The sequence below is a fragment of the Drosophila kikkawai genome, chromosome 2R (genome assembly GCF_030179895.1).
Source record: "Drosophila kikkawai strain 14028-0561.14 chromosome 2R, DkikHiC1v2, whole genome shotgun sequence".
In the NCBI taxonomy this organism is placed as follows: Eukaryota; Metazoa; Arthropoda; class Insecta; order Diptera; family Drosophilidae; genus Drosophila; species Drosophila kikkawai.
This window is the reverse complement of record NC_091729.1, coordinates 20907888-20931229: the sequence shown is the minus strand read 5'-3', so window position 1 is coordinate 20931229 and position 23342 is coordinate 20907888. Positions and strand designations below refer to the sequence as shown.

Genomic DNA, 23342 nt, shown 5'->3' with positions numbered 1-23342 from the left:
AGAGGTCAGGCTATAGAATCGTGGGAACACAGGGAAAAATATCAACAAAAGTGATTATTAAGAGGGATATATATCGATACTTTCTTTATTAATTTGTAAATTGTGTAATTTTTCAATATGTTTATTGCCTAAAATATTTGTTTATTATTTAGTTTTATATCAATACTTTATAGTACATTCTAAACTCCTTTAAAAACAAAATGTAAAATATTTAAGTAGCATTCGAGATCAACGTCAGGTACTTTCCCTATTCAGATCGCACAGCTGGGTAAAGTTCTCACTATTCAAAATTTTCCATTCGGCTAACATCATACATATTTCGGAAAAGTTTTCCTAAAACAAAATTACACTATTTGAAATCTGCCGATTGTCCCAATTCCGATCCCCTGACTAAAGCCTTCCAAGATGTGCGACAAGCAGGATTGTCCCCCACCTCCGCGGTGCTGCCCACCGCCTCCTCCGAGCTGTCGCCCACCACCCTCAATGTTTCAAAAACTAAACTGTGTTGCCTGCAATCGGTTTGTTTTCTTTCTAATTGGCGCTGGGATAGGACTCTACTGGGACAAGCTCAAGCAGGATGCGAAGAAGGCGGCGGAAGAGGACGCCAAGCCGCCAAAGCAGAAGGAGCAGGAGCGCAAGGAGCGCGAGAAGGCGAAGGCCGACAAGGAGAAGGCCGACAAGGAGAAGGCGGACAAGGAGAAGAAGGAGAAGGAGAAGGCCGACAAGGAGAGGGCGGAAAAAGAGAAGAAGGAAAAGGCCGCTAAGGAGAAGGCGGAGAAAGAGAACAAGGGCAAGGAGAAGAAATAGTTACAGAGACGTCCAAATTTCCAGTATCCTATCGAATCCCAAGTTTTCAATTGATGCGTTCAACGATCTTCTCTACACTTTCCAGTGTTTTCCATATTTAATTACCAGTTCGAACAGGTGACATGGTAAGGAAATTGAAATGCATTGATGGAACGCCTAGGAAAGCGTTCAACAGCAGAGTTAAATAAATTGAATCCACTTTGGCGTCCAAGAGTTGGGAACTAAAATTCAAGAAACATGTGTTTTACCCTTAACCTGAACTGAAATATATATATATAAGGCAACCTTAAAACTGGAAAGCATTATAAAAACATTTTCAATTAATTCGGTGACAACCTTCTGAAAAATAAAGTATCCGGAACTAAAATTCAAGAAACATGTTTTTTACCCTGAACTGAAATATATGTAAACGGCTCCAAGGCAAACTTTGAACTGGGAAAACATCCTTGTGAAAAATAAAATATCCGGAATAAGATGCATAACGCCTACCTTTCTTGTGTCCTTTCGCTTGTAAAAATAAGGCCAGCTCTAGCGTTACCCATCTTATTGGTATTACAACATCCCCCACCCCAAAGCTAAATCACATTTCAAATACTTTCTTAGCAGGAACTCCAGTTGTAATTTAATAAAGTGCATTTCATAAGAATAAATAACAGATCAATCGAAGAAACTTTGAAGAGGGGCGTTTTTACAAAATGCTCAATTGATAAATTTATCGCAGGCTCCATCGATGGACAAACTTATCGATCGGCATTTTAAGTGCGATACAGCCCGCTACACGAATGCTCAAGAGTGAAGGCCATCTCCAGGCGGCTTGGTAACTTTCCGGTTTCAGACTGGCAACGGCATCCGTATCGGGTATCGGGTTTTGTTACCGGTTATCACTTCTTCTTCTTGTCATCCTTCTTGTCGCTCGACTTGTCCTTGGAGTCCTTGTTTCGCACGAAGAAGACGCCGAGTCCCACTCCAACCAGAAAGAACACGACCCGATTGCATGGCGTGCAGTTGAGCCGGGCCAGGAGCGAGGGCATCGGGCGGCAGACGCGCCGGACCTCGGTGCGCTTACAACTGGGCATGCTTCCAAATGCTGTGCTGCTGCTGCCTCACGTTTTCTCAATTATTTCGAAAATTTTGAAGTGAATTTCGTTTACCAGATTTCTATTACGATGAAAACAAATTACGATAAAAATTTTGTACAAGCCGAGAGGTATACATGCGGCCGAAAGCCTCAATAAATACTGAGTACAATCACATAGCCCGTGTTGACAGGTCGTCAACTAGACCCAAGCACAGATTACTAGATCCGGAATGGAATACCCCCTTCTCACCTATTTCTTCTTTTCGTCCTTCTTGGGGGCTTCCGCGGGGAAGGTCTTGGCAAACCACAAGCCTGCCACGACGCCAGCAAAAACAGCCGATAGACGTTCGCACATCAAATGCATGGTGATAGTTTTTACTTGTCCAAAGGAACCTAGAGTTTGCCTAGAAGGAACTAGCAACTTTTTTTGGTTTATGTAGAATTTAGAATTTTTTAGATTACTCGGTGTGTGTACTGGTGCTACTAAAATGAATAACTGAGGAATGAAAGCTGCCCCCGTACGAGACTACACAAATCTCAGAGCCTGCTTGAAGCGAACCAGAACCCACCCAGTGGCCTTAATTAACTGAGAGATTACAAAGGCCAATTTAATTAGCCGGGATTACGCGAGTCCCAAGGCTGTGAAAATGCGAAATTAAAGTGCCATTGTGCCACCTCCGTTGGCAACTCTTATTGGAAACGCTGTGCTCGCATTTGTGTGTGTATACACAACAAAGGCTCCACATGCTACAAAGGATGCGATTTGGCGAAATATGAATCTGAATCAGTTGGGGGGAAATAACCGCAGGAGCCAAAGGTACGCTTTAAGCTCTGAGAATTTACCAACCAAAAAGCGAGTTCCGTTTAACCCAAATGTTGAAAGATTCAAAGTCAGGAGCTTCTCGATTCTCCCATCTTTATTTGTGGGGGCAAAATGTGTGGAAGTCCCCACTTGATATCTTTAACAAAAAAACCAAAGTGCCGCCACGTAAGACGCACAATAATTCACTTCTTAAAGCATATTTCAGAGGTCCTTCCATTGTTCATTTACTTGTCAGCATTTGATCTCATGTTTCCCATTGCTTGATCTACGTTGGAGTTTTGACCGAATTTCGATGTTCTTTTCCCCTTTTCAGGTTGTTCATTCGAATTTTTATCGTCTTTATTGCTGCTGCCCTCAGCTGCTGTATTGGAATTTTGGTCGTTTTTAGATGAGTTCGCTAGAAAAGAAAGTAGCTATAAGATACTGGACATACGTAATGGGGTCTTGTTTCCAGCTTAGCCTATTTCTTGCTGTCCTTGCCTTTGTCCTTGTCACCACCTAAATCTGGCAGCTCAAGAGGTGGAAAGTTCATAGAGTACCACATGCCCACAAAAGTGCCCGCCATTAGGGCGGCGAATCGATCGCATAGCATACGCATTTTGATATAAATAACAAAAAAATTAGGCTAGGCTGGTAGAAAATATAGTCACAATTTTGTTGACTTAAAATTTAAAATCTGAAACTGTAAATTTCAACTGCAATAAGCTGGAATTATAATAACTAAAAAGGCATGACCTGCCTGTTTTATTTACTATGTAGTTTACTTGGTGGGAAATTCTGAAACTGAAACACCAACGACAACAGACTTTGGTCTCTTGACTTATTCAGACTTTAAACCACACAAGAAAAGCAATCCCCAAGTTGGGTTTCCTTGGCTGCAAGGATGTCACTCAGCAGCAGACAAAACCGAACAGGTGAGGTTTGCACCAAAAAGCCCATCATTGTGCCCAAATTAACTGGCAGGAGAACGAAACACCCTTCAACAATGTAAGAAACACCGAGAGAAAAAAGAGATTTTTAATAGAATTTATAAAGAAAACTTCTTCATGAATAGATCTTTTCTCCCAGTGCACTTATAAATAAATGCTTCAAAAGTTCTTAAGTGTAAATAAAGTTTTAGCTTTCACATTTCTTGTATTCTCAAGTTGAATTCTCCATTCAGAGATCTCCTTAGAACCCACTCACCTGGGGATCTGCAGCGCGATCTCGTCCAGACTGTCCGACGGACTCATCGGCGTCCGTTCGAAGAGGCGCGAGGGGGCCAAGGTCAGGTGGCCGGTGGAGTCGCTAACGCATTTGAAGACCTTGGCCCCCCGCCGCTGACGCTGCTGCTGGCGCTGCTGCTCCACGCGCTTCTTGCGCTTGTTCTCCTCGGCGCGCTGCAGGTTATGCAATCGAAAGAAGAACATTGACATTCTGCGGGGGCAAGTGGTGGTGGTGGGTGGATGTTATGACGAGTTGATTGCAGAATTAATTTCAATATTTCGGTGGCAATGTTTGCTTTTCCAATGGGTTTTCCGTTGAATTTCCATGTTTTTTCGTGCACAAAATTGGTTTGGTTATTTTCGTTGAGGGAATTTTAATAGTTGTCGTTGTCGTATTTTATTTTTTCACAAATTGTTTTTTATTAATTTGGTTAAGCATTTCATGTTTGGCGTTGTTGGTTGATTTTTCAGTTTTTATTGTCAGCAAAATTATGAGTTGACATGAAGCGTATAAATGGTAAAAGCACAGCGAATTTTTTTACTTAAATGTATGTGAATTGCATTTTCAGCATTGTGTGGGGTATTGTGTGTCAGTGTGTGTTAGGGAGCTTTCTATACCTTTAAACAGTAAACAAACACACAAGGATGCAATAAAAAATTAAGAGGAAACGGAAGCATGCATAAATGATTAATCGCAGCTGACCCTTGGCTTTCCATTATGGTTTTTATATAAAAGAAATAAATAAAATGTTATTTTAAGAGCTCAAATATATAAAATAAAGCAAGATACAAGCTCGATAATTAATAATAAAGTTATTCCAGATTACAAAAAGCCAACTAATGGCAAAACTAAATCAAGCAAAGTGACATACGCTCGAGGGCGCAAACCAACTTCCGTAGTATCAATCAAATTTTGAAGTGAAATGGAATTTCCCAAAATAAAGGGAGATGGAAAACTTTACAGCAAACTGGCAACTGTCCACAAATGGAGAGCTCAGAGCTCGGAATTGCTCCTCCTTTCATTCCGGAAATTAAAATATGAACCGCATTCTGGGGGGCGAGAAAGAGGGAGATGTCCATTTCCAAAAAAAAAAAAATTCCCACACAATGTCTCTGGCAGCGGCAGGCGGAAGTGGCGGAAGTTCTGCGGGTAAGCCAGATTTCCCAGGAATCTTATAGCTGCAGCTCTCTCTCATTACTTTAATATCCTTAATGCACGCAAGGCCAAAGGCAAGCTCACAAATTTGGCCAACAAATTGATTGATTGATCAGCTGCAATCAGAATCAACTGATTCTCTTGTCATCAGCTCCAGATTTCCGTTCAATTAGCAGGCGAATTCCCTTCCTAATGAGCTGGGGTAGCTCCTCTCGCTCTCTTTGGGGCTTGTGTCAAAAATAAATTAATCGAAATTTGCATAAATTTTACAAGAAGCAGCAGACATTGTCGCGTCGTCTGCCCCAATACTCCTCCAAACACTCTAAATGATTGCGTGCCCGAAACTTAATTATAAAAGCCAACAGAAAATGCCAGGCGGAGCCATGAAAATTGCGTTGAACTGGAATAAAAACGAACACTTGGCATCGTCATTAGCTGTGTCCTGGCAGACAGTTTGATTTGGATAATTACATGGGTATTTAAAAATTTATAAACAGAACATTTTAAAGAAAATATATGAGTTGAGTAGCTTTATTATGCTAATTACCTAAGTATTTAGGAGTTCAGTCTGCTCGCAGGGAGTATTAAAGAATCATTTCAATCTTGAGAATTTTTTTGTTTGGCTAAATGATTTAGTAATATGTTTAACAACCATATTTCACACGAATTTATTGCTCAGTTTTTGATATAAATAATTCTGGAGATTAGCAGTAACCATTTCTATTTAATCTCTTGACAACCTAGTCATTAAATTGCCTTTTAATCGAACCAAAAATCATTTAAAAGTCAAGAAAACCACACACAATTTACTCTAACCATTAATCATTTAAAGCTCTTATCCCAAAATTAATTCAACCAGCATGCATTAAATTTAAGCCACTTGTTTGAAAATTTATAAATTCCCTTTTAGCATTCATTTAAAATCTACAAATATTTAAATGCTGTCCCAGCTGCCCGGGTAATCCCCTACATTTATTATGGCCCACAAGCAGAATTACAGAGCGTGTCGGAAAAAAATGTAAAGTAAAGTTTCTCCTCACAAATGGCAGTTCATCATCAGGCGGTTTTTGTATGAGAATGCCCCTCTATTAATGCTAATGATGCCCATTTGGGAAGTCCACATGGAACTAAAACATTTAAATAAAATGTAACAATTAATAATAAACTGAAATTCAAGCCTTAAAATATTGTTTTTTTCATAAATTGATTTGATCTGGTAGGCCAAGGCCTAACCAATTGCGATTAGAAAGGCTTGGGGGAGTTATTAGAGTTATTTGCGGAATATTTCAGAAGTTGTTGCAATGAGAAAAGCTTTGGAAGTGTTATTTCTTTTAGTTTTAATAGGACAAACGCAGCGAGGTAACCCTCTAGGTATGTTTAGAGATCTCAAGGATTTGCAAACAAATCTTTAATATTCGATACATTTTAGACTTGTGTACCATACCAGTGAGTATAATACTTAATAGGGCCATGTGCGCTCCCCTCCAGATTCTTTGGGTTCTAAGACAGGGTAAATGCGTGAAGGCAGCTATGTGCATTAAGGGATACACCCAGCAGCAGTGTCAAGAACATTGCATACGAAGAAGGAAAAAACCCACAACTACACAAATGACTACAAAGGTAGAATGCACAACTAAAATAAAATTAACAACAGCAGCAGGAATCACAAATAGCCCAAATTCTACAAGGACCATGGAAATAGAAACTAAAAGAACTAGAAGAACTAGAAGACCAAGAACAACTCAGCATGTTGATTGCTTATTTTTAGATTAGAAAAAAAGCAGATCCAGCTTAAAATTCTAAAACAATCAATAAAGCAAAATAAAGTTCCTCTACAACAAAAATCAAAATTTATATTTCCTCCCAATTAGTAATATTTATGGAAGCACTTTGGTAAGAGAGACATAAGCTCTACCAAATTAGCAAATCATTTTAATAACATAAAATCCTTATCAAGCCGAGGGCACGCAACCTTCAGGGATTTTTCTTCCCCCCCCCCCCCCCCCCAAAAAAATGTATTTTCACGCCCATTGAAAAGCATCGTAAAAAAGCAAAGAGCAGGCGGAACAATATGGAATATTTTTGGCCTGGCAAACAATGCCACCCGGAACCGAAAAAGCGAAGGCAAAGGCAATAATCATTAGGCCAACAAAGGACTCGTCCTGCTCGGAATGGGGCAGCCTCTTCTATCGGGTTGAGTGCGTTGTCAAACGCTGACCAGGCTAAAAAAAAAAAAAAGAAGAGAAACAAAAAGAAAAAATGCCAAAATAAACACTTGTCGCCGTTGGAATTTCGAGTGGGGAAGGTGGCTTAGGTGGTTTTGGGCCAACCACAAAAGAGGATATTTTCCAGCTCAGCACGCGCTCAGGCGCTGGTGCGTGCTGCTCCTGTTGGAGTCCTGTGTCCTGGGTCCCGGAGACCATTAGCCATGTGAGTGCGGGAGGAATATGAAGAACTTTCGGGGAGGGACACGCAGACTGATGGCAGACAGGATACAATCTTTTCACGGTCCTTGGCCGGGCCTGGTATCCTGGTGGTGGCCTGACTTACCCAACGCTTTGATATACGTAATAAAAATGTAGACAATTTTTACGACACTGTCCGAACAGAACACAAGTGGACATTCCGCTTTTATTTCTTCATTAAAAAGCAGTATTGATTGCCCGCCCAGGGGGGGTTGCAGGCGGGGCATCGGGTGAGTTCACCCCCGAGGACCTTTATACATCCATACTTTTATTATAGTTTGCCACACAAAAGCGGGCTTTGTCAGTGGCGTTATTGGGCTTTCTCGGTGCGTCGTGTCTGTATTTGATTTATCCATATTGAATATCATATGTGTCGGTGGCTTTTCATCTTTCTTTCATCACTCGTGGATTTTAAAAGCCAGGCTGCTGCTTTATGGTTTATTTCAATATGCCATGACTTTGATGTTGGGTAATTGATTACGCCTGTCTGGATAATTCCTGCTAATGTGAGAACCATTTTTCAACGCAAACTAATGACTCCCTGATGGCCCATTTATCGCACCCCTTTCGATGAATCGCCCAACTATAAATACGGGCCTAATTGGCCTGACCTATAAGCCTATAAAGTGGGCCTCGATGTCCTGCTCTTGGTCAGTTGGCAAAATGGTTGGAACCTGGTCGCTGTTCTGTAGTTTCCTCAGCAGATTCATGGCTCTAAACGGACTAAACACCTACTATTTCAACGCGAAGAAGAACGGTTTTAAGGACTCCTGGAAGCTGAAGTTATACTGCCTGGTACACCACCTACTCTGCCTTGTGGCTCTTGGCAGGATGCTGTACAATTCCGCCGGAGATATGAGGATAAGTGTGAGCATCCTTACCATGGGCGGCACTGCCGGCTTTTGCATACACTCATGCTGGCAGAGGAGGCAGGGGATCCGGAAGCTGGCCCAGGAGCTCATCCGCATGGAGGCCAAGTCCTTCTGGGGACTGCCAAGCGGCTCTATGCTGAGGCATAGATTCTACCTGAAACTGGTGTTTGTCTCAATCACCCTGCTGAGGATCCACCTGTTTTATCCCTTCTACCTGAAGCGTCTGGTGCCTCATCTGTTCCTCTTGAACCTGGGCTCCTATTGGCTGGTGTACAACATGCTCCTGGCCGCCGTCTTTGGCTTCTACTGTGTGATGTGGCAGATCTGTCGCAGCCAGGAGATGATCAATAATAGGATGCTGCTGCTCCTGACCAGAACTAGGCAGAGGAACAGGCTTTCAGAGATGACACGCTGCCTGAAACTCTACTCAAAGGTGCTCCATCTGTCAGACCAAGTTAACCTCGAGTATGGACACGTTTCGGTCTGCGTTTTGGCCTGCAAGAGCTGGTTCCAGATCACCTTTGGCTACGAGATATTCCAGATGGTGGCCGCCCCTCAGTCCATTGACATGAGCCTGGGCATTCGAATTTTTGTGTTTCTGAGCTATATCCTGGATGCCATTAACCTGTTTTATGCCACGGATGTGGCCGAAATGTTCATCAAGTTGAGGGAGGACTCATGGCGCATTTTGCGCGAGACAAACAGGATGGATCGCTTGGTGAGTTCAGACTTTTCCCAGACTTTTCTTTTACTTATTTTAGCTCCTCTTTTAGCTGTCAATGTTCACCCTAAAACTGTCCCTGCATCCCCAGCGGGTTGTCTTTCTTAACGTGTTCACCTTTGACCGAAAACTGACGCTGACGCTCTTTGCCAAGTCAATGCTGTACACAATCTGCTGGCTGCAAGGCGACTACAACAAGCTCAAGTCCTAGACACTTCGATGGCAAATCCTCTGATTGAAAGAGTTTTATTATATTATAGAAGGCAGCAGGGGCAGAGGCAGAAGTTTGTCTCGCCGGCGAGCACAAAGCAGAAACCAGAACACATGCACAACTTGAACCAATACAATTATTTACATATATGCATTCAGTAAATATATAATGGAAAAATCAACTACAATGCATTCGAATCCAAAGCCACAAGCCAAGGAGCTCAGCACAATGAAGTCTGAGATGATGATGATGATGGTTATGGGGATAGGGCAAGGATTGGTAAAGCTTACACAATTGTTAGGAAAAAAGTGACATAAGCTCGAAGGTAGAGGTCAGTCGTAACATTTTAATGTTAAATCCATCCCTCTAAAGGGTATTTTTCTGCCCTGAGAATACCTGTGCTCTACCTTTCCAGGACCTATAATTCTTTCGCATGCAGGTGTGTGTATATGCTGTCGAAGGATGAACATTTTAATTTGATTTGCGGATGAAACCAGCGTCTCTCCGTGTCTGTGTTAAGGTGTGAAAATAGTCGAGCAAATAAAAATGAAAGGGAAAAAAGTTAATGGAAACCGAATGGTGAACGAAATCAAAGGATAAACAAAACTTACTTGTGGAAACCAATTAGCTAACTTGCAGTTACGGAGGCTAGTAAAGCGGCTATAGGTGCCGTTGTTGCCGCCGCTTTCACTATTGTTATTATTGTTGTCGTTGCCGCTGCCGCTGCGGCTGCCACTGGGCGCGTTGTGGCACGGGTCACTGCTCATGTTGCAGGACCAAGGATTCGTTTCTTGTCGTGCTAGGAACACATACACAGACACATGGACACACATACACGAATAAATGCAGTTGGCAGAGAACACTTATGGACAGATCTACAAAGCGCACAGCAAAGGAAAGCTCCCAGGAAAGAGACTGTTGATGTGTGGTTTTGTTTGGTTTTCGTTTCAATTCGTTTTGCTTTACCTGAAAATCGTTCTAGGGCTTCTCTCCCGACAATAATATATATTATAGTAGCTTAGTTTATAGGTTGAATATGTTCATATAGCACAGTCTACAGTTTACACGTTCAGTTACACTTTACAGTTACACACGAGAATTGACAGCAAATTTCGAGTTCGCATTTGCCTCGCCTGTCTCTTAGTTGACTAGTTTAAAGCTTTTACCAAGTTTATTCCATTCTGGTCATATGTACACTTAGGCGCTAAGCTAATTGTATAAATTCTTAGTTAAGATCCGTTTGGTCGTCGTGATTATTATTACTGTTTGTAAGCACGAGAGTCTCACATTGATTTTTGCAACTCAGAGCTATCTCCGCGTTTTGGTCCGCTCGTTTAGGATTAGGTATGTATTTATCGTTATTGGTACGCTTAGTTAGTTATTAGGTGTAGTTGGTCGGTTAGATGCTGGCTTCTCGGCTATGTAAATATTTAAAGCTGCTTTCCTTGGACTCCTGTTGATATTTATTGTTTTCTCCGTTCCGGCCGGGTTCCTGCGGAAAAGAGAAATTGATGCTCGGGGAAAAACTATTGCCGGTCCGCAGCGACTCAAGTGTGCCAGGCGACTGCCCCTCCCGGGAGGGACTCAGACATTTGCTTGCCAAACGAAATTATGGCCATGATATTTTGCAAATAATAAAAGGAGCAGAGAAGGGACATCGGCCGACATCGGGGACACCCGTGGAGCGGAGAACAAGCGCCGAGCATCCTAAGTTCAGATGCGTGCCAGGCAGCCATTTGGCCATCTTTTGTGCCACTTAGCCTCGGCCACCCGGCCATTTGCCATTTTCCATTGGCCACTTGTCTCCGCTCTTGCAGCAGCCACAATAATTTAATTCCAGCATTGGCCAGTGCATGATTAAATTTAACCATTTCAACCGAAAATATTTAATTCCGCTCAGCTGGAAGCTAGATTCAGGATTTACCACTTGTCTCGACACAGATTTTATGATTCCTAACCCCAGAATAAGCAATGTATTTTCTTAAATACATTTTATTCTTGTATAGCAAAGACTTTAATATATAAACTTCCATTCAAGGCCTGTTTGGTATAAGCAATACCTCCTGTAATTAATTCATTTTAGCCAAGCTATGGCGACTAATCTCCTGCAAACGACCTGGAATACACCTGCTCTGCCTAAATATAGAAATATAGAAGCAGTCCACCCCAAACGAAAATCAATAAGTGTTACACTGAAAATCGCTCATACGCCACCGGCACATGTGTGCTGGCAGCGACGTAACGGGTAACAGGGTAACGAAATTTTCTTCGATTATTAGTTTTTGTTGCAGTTGCAGGTGACAAAAAACGCGACATAAAGTCACTTTGCCCACATGCAACATGAGACCTGGGCTTTAGCCTCCCTTTGTCCTCTCGCTCTCTCGAAATTGAATTTATGGCCAACACACACACATGTACACGCTCAGCGTCACAACAGCTGCTGCCAGGACAGTTTACACATTACGTATACGTACTGTATACGGGAAAGTTTTTCGGCTTTGACCCAAACTATCCGGCAACCCGAAAATTACCCCACCGAAAAGCCAACCCAACCCAGGCCAAGGAACTCAGCCCTTCAGCCCTGAGCGTATATAAGTTTATCTCGGGGCGCTGGCGCTCGCATCAGCTATCTGGCTGAGTACGATTTTTTATGGGAAAAGTTCAAAGCAATTTTTAAAGATCAAAATGCCAAGCGGAAGACATGGGACGAAGGATGCCGAGACCGAGACCAAGACCGATGGACCAGTGAGATGCCGCTGGGGACTGGACCAATGTCGATGGCGAGAAGCCACAGAGAAATCATTTCATTTCAATTTATTTTCCCATTTCCCATTGTTTTCACTTGGTATCTTCAAATCGGAATTTGTTTTGCCGTGTTGGCATTTTCACACCACACACACGCACGCAGTTAGAGAAAATTCGAAAATTACACAGCATTATTTTCCCAAATTACTCATATTTGTCTCTATGATTGTGCGTGATTGTGTTGTTGTGAGTAATTACTGGAACTTGCTAGGCCACTCCTTGATTAAGGACAATTTCTTTGGTAACTTTGGATTTCGAATAAATAAAAAGAAAATGCCAATGAAGTATTTCTAATTGGATTAACAAAGGGGAGAGAAAATGTGTGGCATCAAAGTGATTTGAATAAATACAAAAATAACAACTGTTCATTGAGGATTTCTGTAGAAAAACTTTGACATTTTTAAAGTCTCTTGAAATGCCTGTATATATTAGCAAGCTGCAAAAATCTGCACAGATTACACCAAGTTTTTAGCCACAAACAAATCTCTGGCTTAATGCAGCTTTTGGCCACTATTTTTTGCTGAGCAAAAAAGTTGAACTCATTAATCAAAAGCCAGCCAGCTCTTGACACAAAAAAGACAGCGGACGAACCCCACAACGAACTCAACCATGCTTTGTCACTTGATGAAAATTATACAACAGATTAGAGGTAGAGGAAACTGTATAAAATAATATTTTAAATATTTAAATTGTCATAAAACTAACCATAAAACCAGAAAGGCAATTACTTTAAATGCTTGAGCTTACATAACCCTAAGAAATTATGCAAAGGTAAGAAGGCAAAACCGATGAAAAGATAAGTAGGGGAGCAGGGGGCAATTATGAAAAATCTTGGCAAAGTGGAAACTATGCTGAGGGTGTTTGTCAGCGGAAATTTATGCTTGCGGGGAATGACCACTTCTTGGCCGAAAAGAAATGGCAGCAAAAGCGGCAGAGGCAGTGGCAGTGGCTGCGTGAAAGGCAAAATGGCGCCACTTACTTTAATTGCTGCCACGTTGCCGGGGTCCTGCGACCGTGTCAGAGGGTCCTGATGGCCAAATACACAAAGGACCGAGGAGCGTCTCGTGTAATTAAAGCACCACGGCACACCGCATCCAACAACAGTTGCAACAATGCGTCCTGGCCGGTGTTAACTTGGCCAAGTTGCCAGCGCTGCATTGTTCGTTTGCTGGCTGCCCCAAGACCTCGTTTACAAAATTTTCGGCACTCAATTGAGCACATTAACTGACAGACGCTGGGCCCCATTGATTGCTGGCTGCCATTCAGGCTCTTCTCCCTTTCGTCCTTTGACTTGGCCTTATAATTGGCTTCGGTGCTAGCTCAGTGCTGACCGTTTCGCAACAGGACCACTTGGCTCCAGTTGCGTTTAGTTTAGTTACTTTTATACGAGTTTCGCACACTGTCCACAGGGAGTATGGTAAATGGAAAGCTTATGAATGTTTAAACAACTTTCAATTGCGAGAAAAGTTTTCAATTTTCGCTGTAACTTTTTCCAGTCCCCTGTCCTGGCAAATGCATTAGCAAACTTTAATTAATATGTGCCAGCGAATATCGATTCTATCTATTCTAGTGTGTTGCCAGCTTGTCTGAAAGTTTTCACTTAAATGGATCCCTCGAGCAACAAGTTTTTTGGGGGACATACGCAACTTAGGAACGTAGTGATTGAAAAGATAATGAGCTTTTGAAATAGGCTGGTTATTAAATTTCCAAAATATAAAAAGGACATAAAGAACTGTAAAGAAGTCTTATTTCGAGAGCTTATTCAGACTGTTGACAAACTCAAGCATAGCAACATCTCTGGGTTATACAATTACAGTCGAGTGTCGCTGCCAAATACTTTGACGGCACTTTGCTGTTACATCTTGCACACTTTGCATACCTTTGTCAAATCCAATCGAAACCCATTTACCCCGACATTGCGGGTAACTCTGGCTGTGTGCTGAAACTCGAGACTCCTCGGGAATAGCTAACGTAACGTAGCGCAAAAGGGCAGAATGCCGAGCTGCATGTCCTGGGCTGCAGCCCGGCGATTAGCAAACAAGATGGTGTGGAGCAGAGTGAGACTTATCCGGGGGGGTAGTCGCATAAAAATGCAATGCGTTGCCTGGCAACTGTAAAAATGTGTCACCAAGGGGATAGACCAAGGGTCCTTTCCCAGCCCGAGGATATACTACAGTGCAGTGTAGTACAGTACAGTGCAGGGAGCACTTTCGTTCGCTGGGAAAACGCCAAATGACTTTAAATTGAGAATCGGTTCGGTTCTGCTCTGTTGTCGCTACGTGCCACTTGAATGCCACTACAGTAGCACCACCACCACCACCACCACCACTACCACCAGCCAGGGAGCAAATGAAGTTATGCAGTGTTTTCATTGATTTCCTCTGTAAAAGCCAATGGAATGGAGGACCCCGTTTCCCAGGTACTTACTCAAATTAAACGTGCCAAAAGGGGAGTCAACACCTGCAGCTCCAGCTGAAAAAATTCTACAGCTGCACCACTTCAGCCGAGTGACTGACTTGATGCTCTCGACATGCAACGGAAATGAGGTGGCTAATGTGACAGGAGGCGGGATAGTCTGGCAAAATTTTTCGGTACAAATGCCGCGGGGCCATGGAGTGTGTGTCCCTGACAGGTAAGTATGCGTTGGTTTTTATGGCTGATTTGGCCGCACACATCAGCAGGCAAATGCGTAGTGCGCATTACTCATACGCCCCATAAACAATTTAAAAGCACACACTTTAAAGGCCACACTCCATGGCACTCGCAAAAAAGCATTCAGCTCATTAAATATTGAACAGGAATTTATGGCCAACTGGAAAATACACACAACCAAAGCAGACAGAGAGCTGGATAGCGAATTGCAATTTGAATTTTGTCCTGTGAATTTGTAGAATGTCTCCCTGGGAGAGTGTAAAAAGTTGCTCATTATTATCCCAAAAAATTTGAATTTGAATTTGAATTTTGCTGGAATGCATAACAAATCATCATCATCCACAAGAGAGCCAGGCGAGGGTTATTAATAAAATATGACCACCGAACCCGAACCCGAACCCTCCCTATGCGAATTGAAGAAAAGCGCCAAATTCAATCAGCGGCAAATGAAATTTCCCTTCAGGTTAGAGCCAGCCTCTCTATCTCTGGCCGTAATAAATTTCATTTATTTTAGGCAGGCCCAGTCTCGCCAGGATTGTAACACTTACAATTAATATTAATTTTCGCTTCGTTCGCCATATTTAATGCAAAAGTTTTGTGCACGTCAATTCGCATCAGGTCAGAGCGTTGGCCGCCACATAATTGTCACTTAAAAGCTTTCACATGCTCTCGCTCCTTTACTTATTTATCTTTCCTTTGTGTCTCAATTATCCAGCTGTCAGTTAGTGTTGCCACGTTAGCGACACGTCAATGTGGCAAGAGTAATTGAATAAATACTGAAAAATTGAGACTGATTTTGCCGGAAATTGTTGATTAGTTTTACTTTTAGTTTGTGGAAGTTGATTGAAATGGTCAGGAGGTCTTATTTTGGGAAGATTTAATTAAAAAACACTTACTTTGTTGGCTATAATAGAGATATTTCAGTATATAAAATGTATACAAAACCTTTCTTTCAATTTAAAAACATTTTTAAATATAATAAAATCATTTCTTTGAGTTGCAAATGAATTCTTTGCGTTAAAACATTATTTAATCCTTAATTTAGGTTCTGATTTTGTACCCCACTTCCTTGTTATTCTGTAAACTTGGCTTCTACTGTACTGGCCAATTAACAAACCTTTCCAATTATAACTTACAACCATACCCCCTCGTCTCTATTGCCAACGCAGCGTATGATTTAACGCTTGGCTGCAGTCTGAAGTGAAAACTCGAAAGTTCCAAGCCGAAAATTAATAATTAACTATTATTAGGGCAGCGGCGGAGGGGGAGGAAGTGTACACGTAACAGGACCAGCTGTGACCGACCGCAGGATGTGTGTGTGTGTGTGTGGGGGTAGCTGTGAGCTGCCCACAAAATGCTTTTTGCTTGTAAATTATAATTGTTATTAATTTTTGCCAATTTGCATGATGATAATGATGATGATGATCAATGAATTGCCGCCAACGCACAGGGTCCCGGCTGGTGTTGATTAAAAACTTTCCGAGCGACAAAATCGATGATGAAATTAAGTAAACAATCAATTTGCGCCAGCCAAGAGTGAATGAATGAATGAATGAATGAATGTCGTCTTAGTCCTGGCAGTCGCTAAGCAAACACCCCCCCCCCCCCCCCCCCCCCCCCCCGGAACCCCTTGGTAGGCCACCCCTGGTGTTGGTATTTACGGGTATAATGAAAGTTGTTCTTGTCGTCCTTCTACCCATACAAGCAAAACACATTTGCCTTTGTTCCGGGGGCCTGGAGAAAGGTAATTCATTTGGTTCGTGGTCCTGTCCCGCTGTTTCTGCTAATAAAACATGCCCTGCACTGAGAAAAACTAAAAATAGTTTTTGGTTTTCTTTATAAACTAGGTATAGAGAAATTTCTAACGCTTTCGTTCAGTGTAAACTGTGTGGACAGCCTGTTGCTGTTAATACAATAAAAATGGCAAACTCATCGCACTTAGCGAGGCCTAAAATATGATGGGGTCCCCACCCCCCTATTGGCAATTGTCAACAGTCATTATGTGGGTCCAAAAAAGTTTGCCTTTGCATCTAAATATATATATAAAATTTTAACGCTGTACGTGTCAAGCAAATAAAGAGGGAAATTTACCAGAAAAATAGTTGAGCCAAGTTGAAATGAGTTTCCTGAAGAAACTTTAGCTAAATAAATGATGAGCTAAAGGTAAAGTTGGTTTAAAGTGTAAGGTTCTTATAGAAACTTCCCTTTAAATATATTATCTTTCCCTACTCCTTGGAAAACTGTCACATTTTATGGTATATTAATCTGAATTATTCCTGCATTCATGTGTAAAAGAAATATCTGATTAATTTTATGTTAGAATATGAACTTAACCCAAGATAAAGCCAGCGTTTCACTGCATAATGTAAGCAAATTTGATTTATACAATTAAAATCTGCCTGCCTCCCAGCTAAAGTCCGTGTGAACTGCGTCAGGCGGGTATATGTTGGATGTGCGCCTAATTATTCATGCATAAATTATATAAATAAATTGTTGACACGAACCAACACTCGGCCTATATATCCAGCCTGTCAACATGCTGCTCGCGGCATTTAAGCCAAATTTAGGGGCGAACAAACTGCTAAAGCTGAGGCTAAGGCGGCGGCTCAGGGCGTGTTCTTTCGGTCTCGTGTAAATAAATTAAGCGGCTTAGGATTGCATGTGTGAGAGGAGCCTTGGAGATTCTTGGCTTGGCTTCTTGTTTGCCGTTTGTCGCGCTCTTTTTGTAATTAAAACACTTGGCGAGCGTTTGTAAAGCGTTTGTAAAAGCATGTATTCCTAATGGAGCCATTTGTGGTGTTAACAGGGACTTGGCAGAGGAACAACATGGCTTAGCTTGTTATAATTATAAAGTCAGCAGCTCCTAACTAGGCTGTTAATTTTTTTTAAATTGTTTGTTTAATTTTAATTATTCTATTATTTAAATATTTCAAGTACAGCCTTTACTGCGGTTTTATCCCCACTCAACAATGTATTTTAAAGGACCTCGTCGCACTGGAAGATCAAGTGGCAGCCAGTCAGCCTGCAGGAAGTGCATGGGAGCCGCCGTTTCGCATAAATTATGCAGTTGTTGCTGGATGCGCATATCGATGGGCATTTTTAATTGAACCACCACGAAACCCGAATAAGGAAAAAATGCAGCCCCTGAGAGCTGCAGCTTGGGCTCGTAAAACGGTTGAAATTTAATTAAATCAATGTGTTGATTTAATTGAAACGCAGTGTCAGTGACAGTGGGCCATCTTATTACGCTTCGTCGGGCAATGCAATTAATTTACATGATAATGCACCTTACCCGCAGCCCACAACTTGGGCTTGGATGAATGATCTTGGTCAGTTTTCGGAGACCTTAAAGGGCAAGTCCTGCGCTATTGTGTGCAGGCTGGAATCTAGCACACATCTACATATCTTTTTAAATATTTACAGGCCTTTCCCTCACAATTGGGGAAATGGCAAAGCCAACTTGCAAAATAGAAAGTGGAAGAAAATGCATGTTGAATGGCTGGAAAAATTTGCCAGAGGTTTTCAGTGACCTTATTTTGTGCAAATAACAAAATAGAGTTCTTCTTTTTCATTTTCAGAAACAAAATATAACAAAAATGGGGTCATAACAGTTTTGTTTAAAAGTATCATGATAAAATATTGAATTTGAAACATAAACCTTTCTAGAACAGAAACATTTTCAATTATTCTTTGTCTTTGAGCCTTCAAAGTCACTATATCCTTTTGTTTTATCCCATTAATCCCAAAGTCAGACAATATGCAATATAGTAAAATATGAACCGGCAAAGCGTTGACAGGCTGTCCATCAAAACTGTCCCTTGTCCCTTGTTCCTTTGGCTGCAATATGTCGAACGGTTTGTCTGTTTGTTTGCCTCTTTGTTGCAGCAACAACAACAACAACGAGAACAGGGACAACTAGACCGGGTCGAAAAGACTCTCCCCCTGCCAGGCAACTATCTGTGATTGTCATGCACTTAGCCAGGCCCGACATAAGCCGACTTTGGCTGGCTGTGTCCTGTCAGCTGTAAATTTACGATTTTCCAGCGAAAGAAAAAAAAAAAAATTGTGGAAAATATAAAGCATAATAAAAAATCTTGATTTCACGTTAAGCTTTGCCAGTGCGGAAAATTTCATTGGCAGTAGTCGTCTCTCCGCTTGGATAATTAATGGAGACCTCCTCAGCTTGACTCTTAAAGCCTTCCGAGCAATGACTGCAAGTCGTTCTGCTTTATTTTCCCTTCCGTTTTCCTTTTAAAATTTTTTTTTATTGCATCTGCATTGTCCTGATGCCCTTTCTCCGCTCTCTCTGCCATATCCCTGGGCGGGGGCGATGGCAAATATTAGACTTAAACTGAACTTTTTTCTAGCTGCCTGCGAGAAGAGCAGTTCGGCAGGAATGGCGGTTACAACAGGCCCTCGGTTCTTTACTTTTCACACCCAGCCTTTTGACATGGCCCTTTCTCCCCAGTCTATTGGTTTAGCAACGCACACTCGGAGTAAAAAGGGAAATTTATATAGGAAAGTGTGCTTAAAAAATGTAAATATATAAAATAATTCAAAGGAGAAAGTCATGTTTACATAGAAAGGGTTTTAAAATATTTTAGAGATATGTATAAGCTTTTTTTTTTATAATATTAATGATTCTTTTTATTATATGTAAGCTCCCTAAGTTTCCCTATTAACTACTAAAATATCTAGTTAATTTCCCAGCAATCCTTGCAGTGCAACTAATACTTATCCTGCCCCAAAATGAGTTTCTGGCCGACGGTTTTAATGCGGTTAAGTGGCCATTTCTGCTATGCTGGCATATTTTGACAGCAAATTGACCGACAAACGTGTATCCTAATGATATGGGAATTCAATTTGGCGCTGGTTAAATTATTCTGCGCTGTCGGTGAAATTAGTCCTGGATTTAATTGAATGAAACAAATGAGTGAGATATTTCCATGGATTCCGCCAAATGATTTGTATTGCGAAAGAGGTAATGGAAATATAATGATGCCATAACTGACGCCTTTCAACGCTCTTTCGAATGAAGACTGACATGCGAGGCGTCCATTTCCGATGCCTTCCCTTGGGAGAACGTAGTCTACACAAACACACTCATAACGTGTATATATACACAATGTCAATCAGCAAATAACAATCTGACAAATGCAAATACCAGAAATTCAAATTGTATGCGATATAATTAATTCAGGGAACAACGGGGGAATGGGGGAATGCATGAAAAGTTTTGTGTTTTCCACTCGCTGTTACAATTTAAATTTTAATTAAATGATAAAACAGCAAAACGTCGCAATCAGAGTGCAAAAGCGTAACTTTAGCAGAGGGATTTCGTTGTTTTTTTGCTCCCCCCACAATCCTGCGGCACAAAGGCATCGCGTAAGTTGAGAACTTAAACCCCTTCCGAAGGATACGACACCTCACGTGACGCATGGCCCACAGAAGTAGTATGTATCCCTTTTGTGTCACCTTACATCGTTTTTCTTCTGCCCAATACTTTTTTCGGCTTCCTTTTTTATTTACCGACTGACGTCAATCGATTGATTTTCGAGTGTGTTCTCCATTTCAAACCGTTCTAGCCCTAATTGCAATTGACCAAAGCCCGACTCGTCATCAATAATACCCAGCTCGTCCCACGTACGCATTTATTATGCAATAATTAATTGTCGCACTCCAGGAATCGGGCTGGCCAGACCCCAAGGCGGTCAAGGTTGACTTCGGGCCAGGGCCCCATATGTTGGCTTTATGCTTTGTTCCCATACTCAATCTGGCTGTCACAGCCTTTCGTGGCCCTTTTGCCACCATAAATGCCCGGGCATATCGTCACATATGTCATTTGTGCTCTGTTTATGGCCCAGTTTTTATTGACATTGATGAGTTCACGGATAGCCAGGGGGGAGAGTAACGAAGCCAGACGCCTTGAACTCACGACAAAAACATTTATTCAAGCTGTAAAGGAATGCTAACTGCACTACGTGTGCCAGGGAGTATATATTAATTGTGTTTATCTGTGTTAATAACCATAAAGCGAGCATTACAATGAAGCATCTAAACATCAATAAACAATAATGGGTTTTTAAATACATATGAAGCTATTTAAGCCATAGTTTCTCTTGTTATAATATATCATTTGAGACTTCTTTTAAGCCTGATTGTTGATCCTCCTCCTGCCCAAAAACACTTCAGCCATCAAAGCGCAAGATCCCAGTGCATAACCGATAAACAGAAGGTAAAATATTATTTTAAAATCTCTGAGTTGCAAAGGAGTACCGCCTGTCTCTGGCGGCAATTGGTTGGGTGAAAAATATTCCCAAATCGATGTGGTTACCCAATGGAGATTCAGACCCACATCCCAGATGTACGAGGCAAAGTCCCGCAGGGCCAAGGCGTAAACGGAGTTCTGCTGCAGTACAGCTCCGTACGACAATCCAGAGACTATATCCAGTTGCGAGGAGCTGCACAGGGCCTTCCGGCTGGAGCGCTTCTGCAGCATCGAGAAGGGATCCTTGGGGTAGGAGTATATCTGATAGGCGTAGCTCGTATTCAGCGTGGCGATCATACGGATTTGCTCAGCGCTATGCACAACCATGACATTCGGCAGCATCTTGGCAAAGAACTCCTGATCCATTTTCTCCCTGATCTTCCACAAGTTGAGAAAGTTGAAGACCACGGTTAAGTTGCTCTCGCGCAGCTGCTGAAAGTTGCGAATGTGATTGTACTGGGGAAACATGGTCATGACAGTGCTATATCGAGCATTCGTTATGGTTGAATTGATGAGCCCTGACAAAGTCATCACCATGATTAGGAGGCCCTTGGCGGATCTGTATCGATTTCCACGGGGAATGGACATTGCCAAAAGGCAGCGCAATATTCGCAGATTTAATACTACACCTAGGAGGTGCACTCTGTTGGAATTTCTCTGAATTATATTGTATAATCTTCGGAAAATAGCCTCTACAGCACTGAGTAGAATGTACGAAGTCAGAAAGGTCAAGGGTGATCCTATTCCGTAGACGAGATAAAGCCGTTCTTCCACCGATAGCTCCTTGCCGCAGGGCACTACGATTGTAAGGGCAGTCATGCCGAGGAAGCAATTGATTCTACTTAGTTCCGGATCTATGAAGTTCATCAGTTGTCCAGTCATGGGCAGATCGATTTCTCCCCGAGCCGTTCCATTCAAGATTTGCCATAGGGGCACGGATTCATTGCCCCTCAAGGGTCTCTGCAGCTGCAAGGTGATATTGTACGTGTGGGCAAAGGTCCTCAGTAGATGATACATGTAGCCAGAGTACCGCTGGCGTCCCGTTCGTTGATCTGTGTGAACATAACTTCGCGGCGGCACCAAGTCGGGCAATGTCAGGGCTTTTTTTCCTTTAAAGTTGAGCCACAGCTTGGGAAAGATTTTCTTCTCCATGAAGGGCTTCTCTAGCACTTGAAAGCTGGGCTGGGGAAATGGATATAGTCTAAGGAAACGTTCAGCTTTTTCTATTATCAAAACACTGAGAAACTTGTGCTCAGCTGCCTGACGTGTAATGATCTCAAGGAGCTTCGTAGTAGCCCTGACCTGCAGCCAAATCACAATTCTGGCCGTTCTCATGTGATTGAAGTTGGCAGCCAGGGCGGAGAGTAAGGAGCTATCCTCAGGTGAGTCCATATAGACCAGGGCCAGAGTCTGCCTACTGTGAAAGTTGACCAACTGGATGCTCTGGGTCTCATCCAAACGAATTGTGGGCCATGCCAGTGGATATAGCTGCTGGAAACGGTCAACGCTGTGCTTTCTTTGCATCAGAAGAAGAGTGGGAATCGATCGTTCTCTGTGCACTGAGTCGAGAAAGTCCTTGAGGAACTGTGGTTGCTCCAAGGAGGCCACTGCCCCACTGCTGACCACAAACCACAGAAGGATGATAAATTTCATCATCACTAGGGAACTTTTGTTATTCAACTGATGTCGCCATTCGGAGGTCCTTTGCCTTTTAAGCCCATATCCTTGCATCTCTCGGTGCTAATGTAATTTAAATCAAAACCTTATATCTAAAGTGCTTTGCATTGAAACCGAACATTACGTGTACGCACTGTGGTCGCTGCGATTTGATATTAAAATTAACATGAATATTAAAATCACATTACTTTTAGAGCCGCGAAAAGCGTCAGGTTGCTTCATATTTAATTACAGGCCGCACATTGTCCCTTCCCCTCCCCCCCCCCCCCCCCCCCCCCTAGGCAGAGGAAACTTTCGAACACATGTTTATGTCCTGCCATACGGTTAGTGCTTTTATTCCGGTTTTGGTTACTTTCCCCATAAAAAACCCACTCGAGCTGAAGCCCCTCAACGACATAATTTACAAAGCGCTTTGGCAGCTGTCTACCTCTGTCTCCTGGATCCTGGCTCCTGGTTGCCGGTCTTCTGTCGCCTTACCGACACTTCCGGTGCCACCATGTTCGACTCTCCTCTGCCCTCTTATCGTTGTATCAGTGTCAGTTCTGTGTTTGCGGCGGAAGGTTCCGGGGAGGAGTGGAGCAGTTGGAGCTTTTCAAGCGCAT

The 23342-nt window shown here is 42.3% G+C and overlaps 7 protein-coding genes and 1 long non-coding RNA gene across 11 annotated transcripts in view; 3 read left to right on the top strand and 5 right to left on the bottom strand.

The window, feature by feature from the left end:
* The window catches only part of SLO2 (slowpoke 2), an 88402-nt gene that overhangs the window by 31869 nt on the left and 33191 nt on the right, over positions 1-23342 (bottom strand). The gene's annotated exons all lie outside the window — the stretch shown is intronic.
* On the top strand, positions 252-1043 carry LOC121502884 (uncharacterized). Its single transcript, XM_041776892.2, has one exon. The coding sequence runs from the start codon at positions 406-408 to the stop codon at positions 805-807; it is 402 nt and encodes a 133-aa protein (XP_041632826.1). The 5' UTR covers positions 252-405; the 3' UTR covers positions 808-1043.
* On the bottom strand, positions 1400-1883 carry LOC108085157 (uncharacterized). Its single transcript, XM_017181692.2, has one exon. It carries the CDS (start codon positions 1881-1883, stop codon positions 1689-1691), a length of 195 nt encoding a protein of 64 aa, XP_017037181.1. The 3' UTR covers positions 1400-1688.
* LOC108085158 (uncharacterized) lies at positions 1895-2274 on the bottom strand. Its single transcript, XM_017181693.3, has 2 exons — positions 2136-2274; positions 1895-1965 (listed from the first exon to the last, which is right to left on the bottom strand). The coding sequence occupies exon 1, from the start codon at positions 2247-2249 to the stop codon at positions 2136-2138; it is 114 nt and encodes a 37-aa protein (XP_017037182.1). The 5' UTR covers positions 2250-2274; the 3' UTR covers positions 1895-1965.
* On the bottom strand, positions 2785-3474 carry LOC108085156 (uncharacterized). 2 transcript variants are annotated; one of them, XM_017181690.3, is made up of 2 exons: positions 3142-3474; positions 2785-3066 (listed from the first exon to the last, which is right to left on the bottom strand). In XM_017181690.3, exon 1 carries the CDS (start codon positions 3304-3306, stop codon positions 3169-3171), a length of 138 nt encoding a protein of 45 aa, XP_017037179.1. In that variant the 5' UTR covers positions 3307-3474; the 3' UTR covers positions 2785-3066; positions 3142-3168. The 2 variants fall into 2 exon arrangements, with proteins under 2 accessions (XP_017037179.1, XP_017037178.1); XM_017181689.3 differs by having other exon boundaries at positions 2785-3069; positions 3142-3470.
* On the top strand, positions 4801-6242 carry LOC108085161 (uncharacterized). Of its 2 annotated transcripts, XR_011444644.1 has the most exons (3): positions 4806-5063; positions 5137-5544; positions 5980-6242. It is a non-coding gene; the product is annotated as an uncharacterized lncRNA (long non-coding RNA). The 2 variants fall into 2 exon arrangements; XR_001771089.3 differs by lacking the exon at positions 5980-6242 and having other exon boundaries at positions 4801-5063; positions 5137-5500.
* Positions 7100-9519, top strand: Gr47a (Gustatory receptor 47a). The gene is made up of 2 exons (XM_017181544.2): positions 7100-9124; positions 9180-9519. Exons 1-2 carry the CDS (start codon positions 8105-8107, stop codon positions 9336-9338), a joined length of 1179 nt encoding a protein of 392 aa, XP_017037033.2. The 5' UTR covers positions 7100-8104; the 3' UTR covers positions 9339-9519.
* Positions 20944-22719, bottom strand: Ir47a (Ionotropic receptor 47a). Its single transcript, XM_017181546.2, has one exon. The coding sequence runs from the start codon at positions 22717-22719 to the stop codon at positions 20944-20946; it is 1776 nt and encodes a 591-aa protein (XP_017037035.2).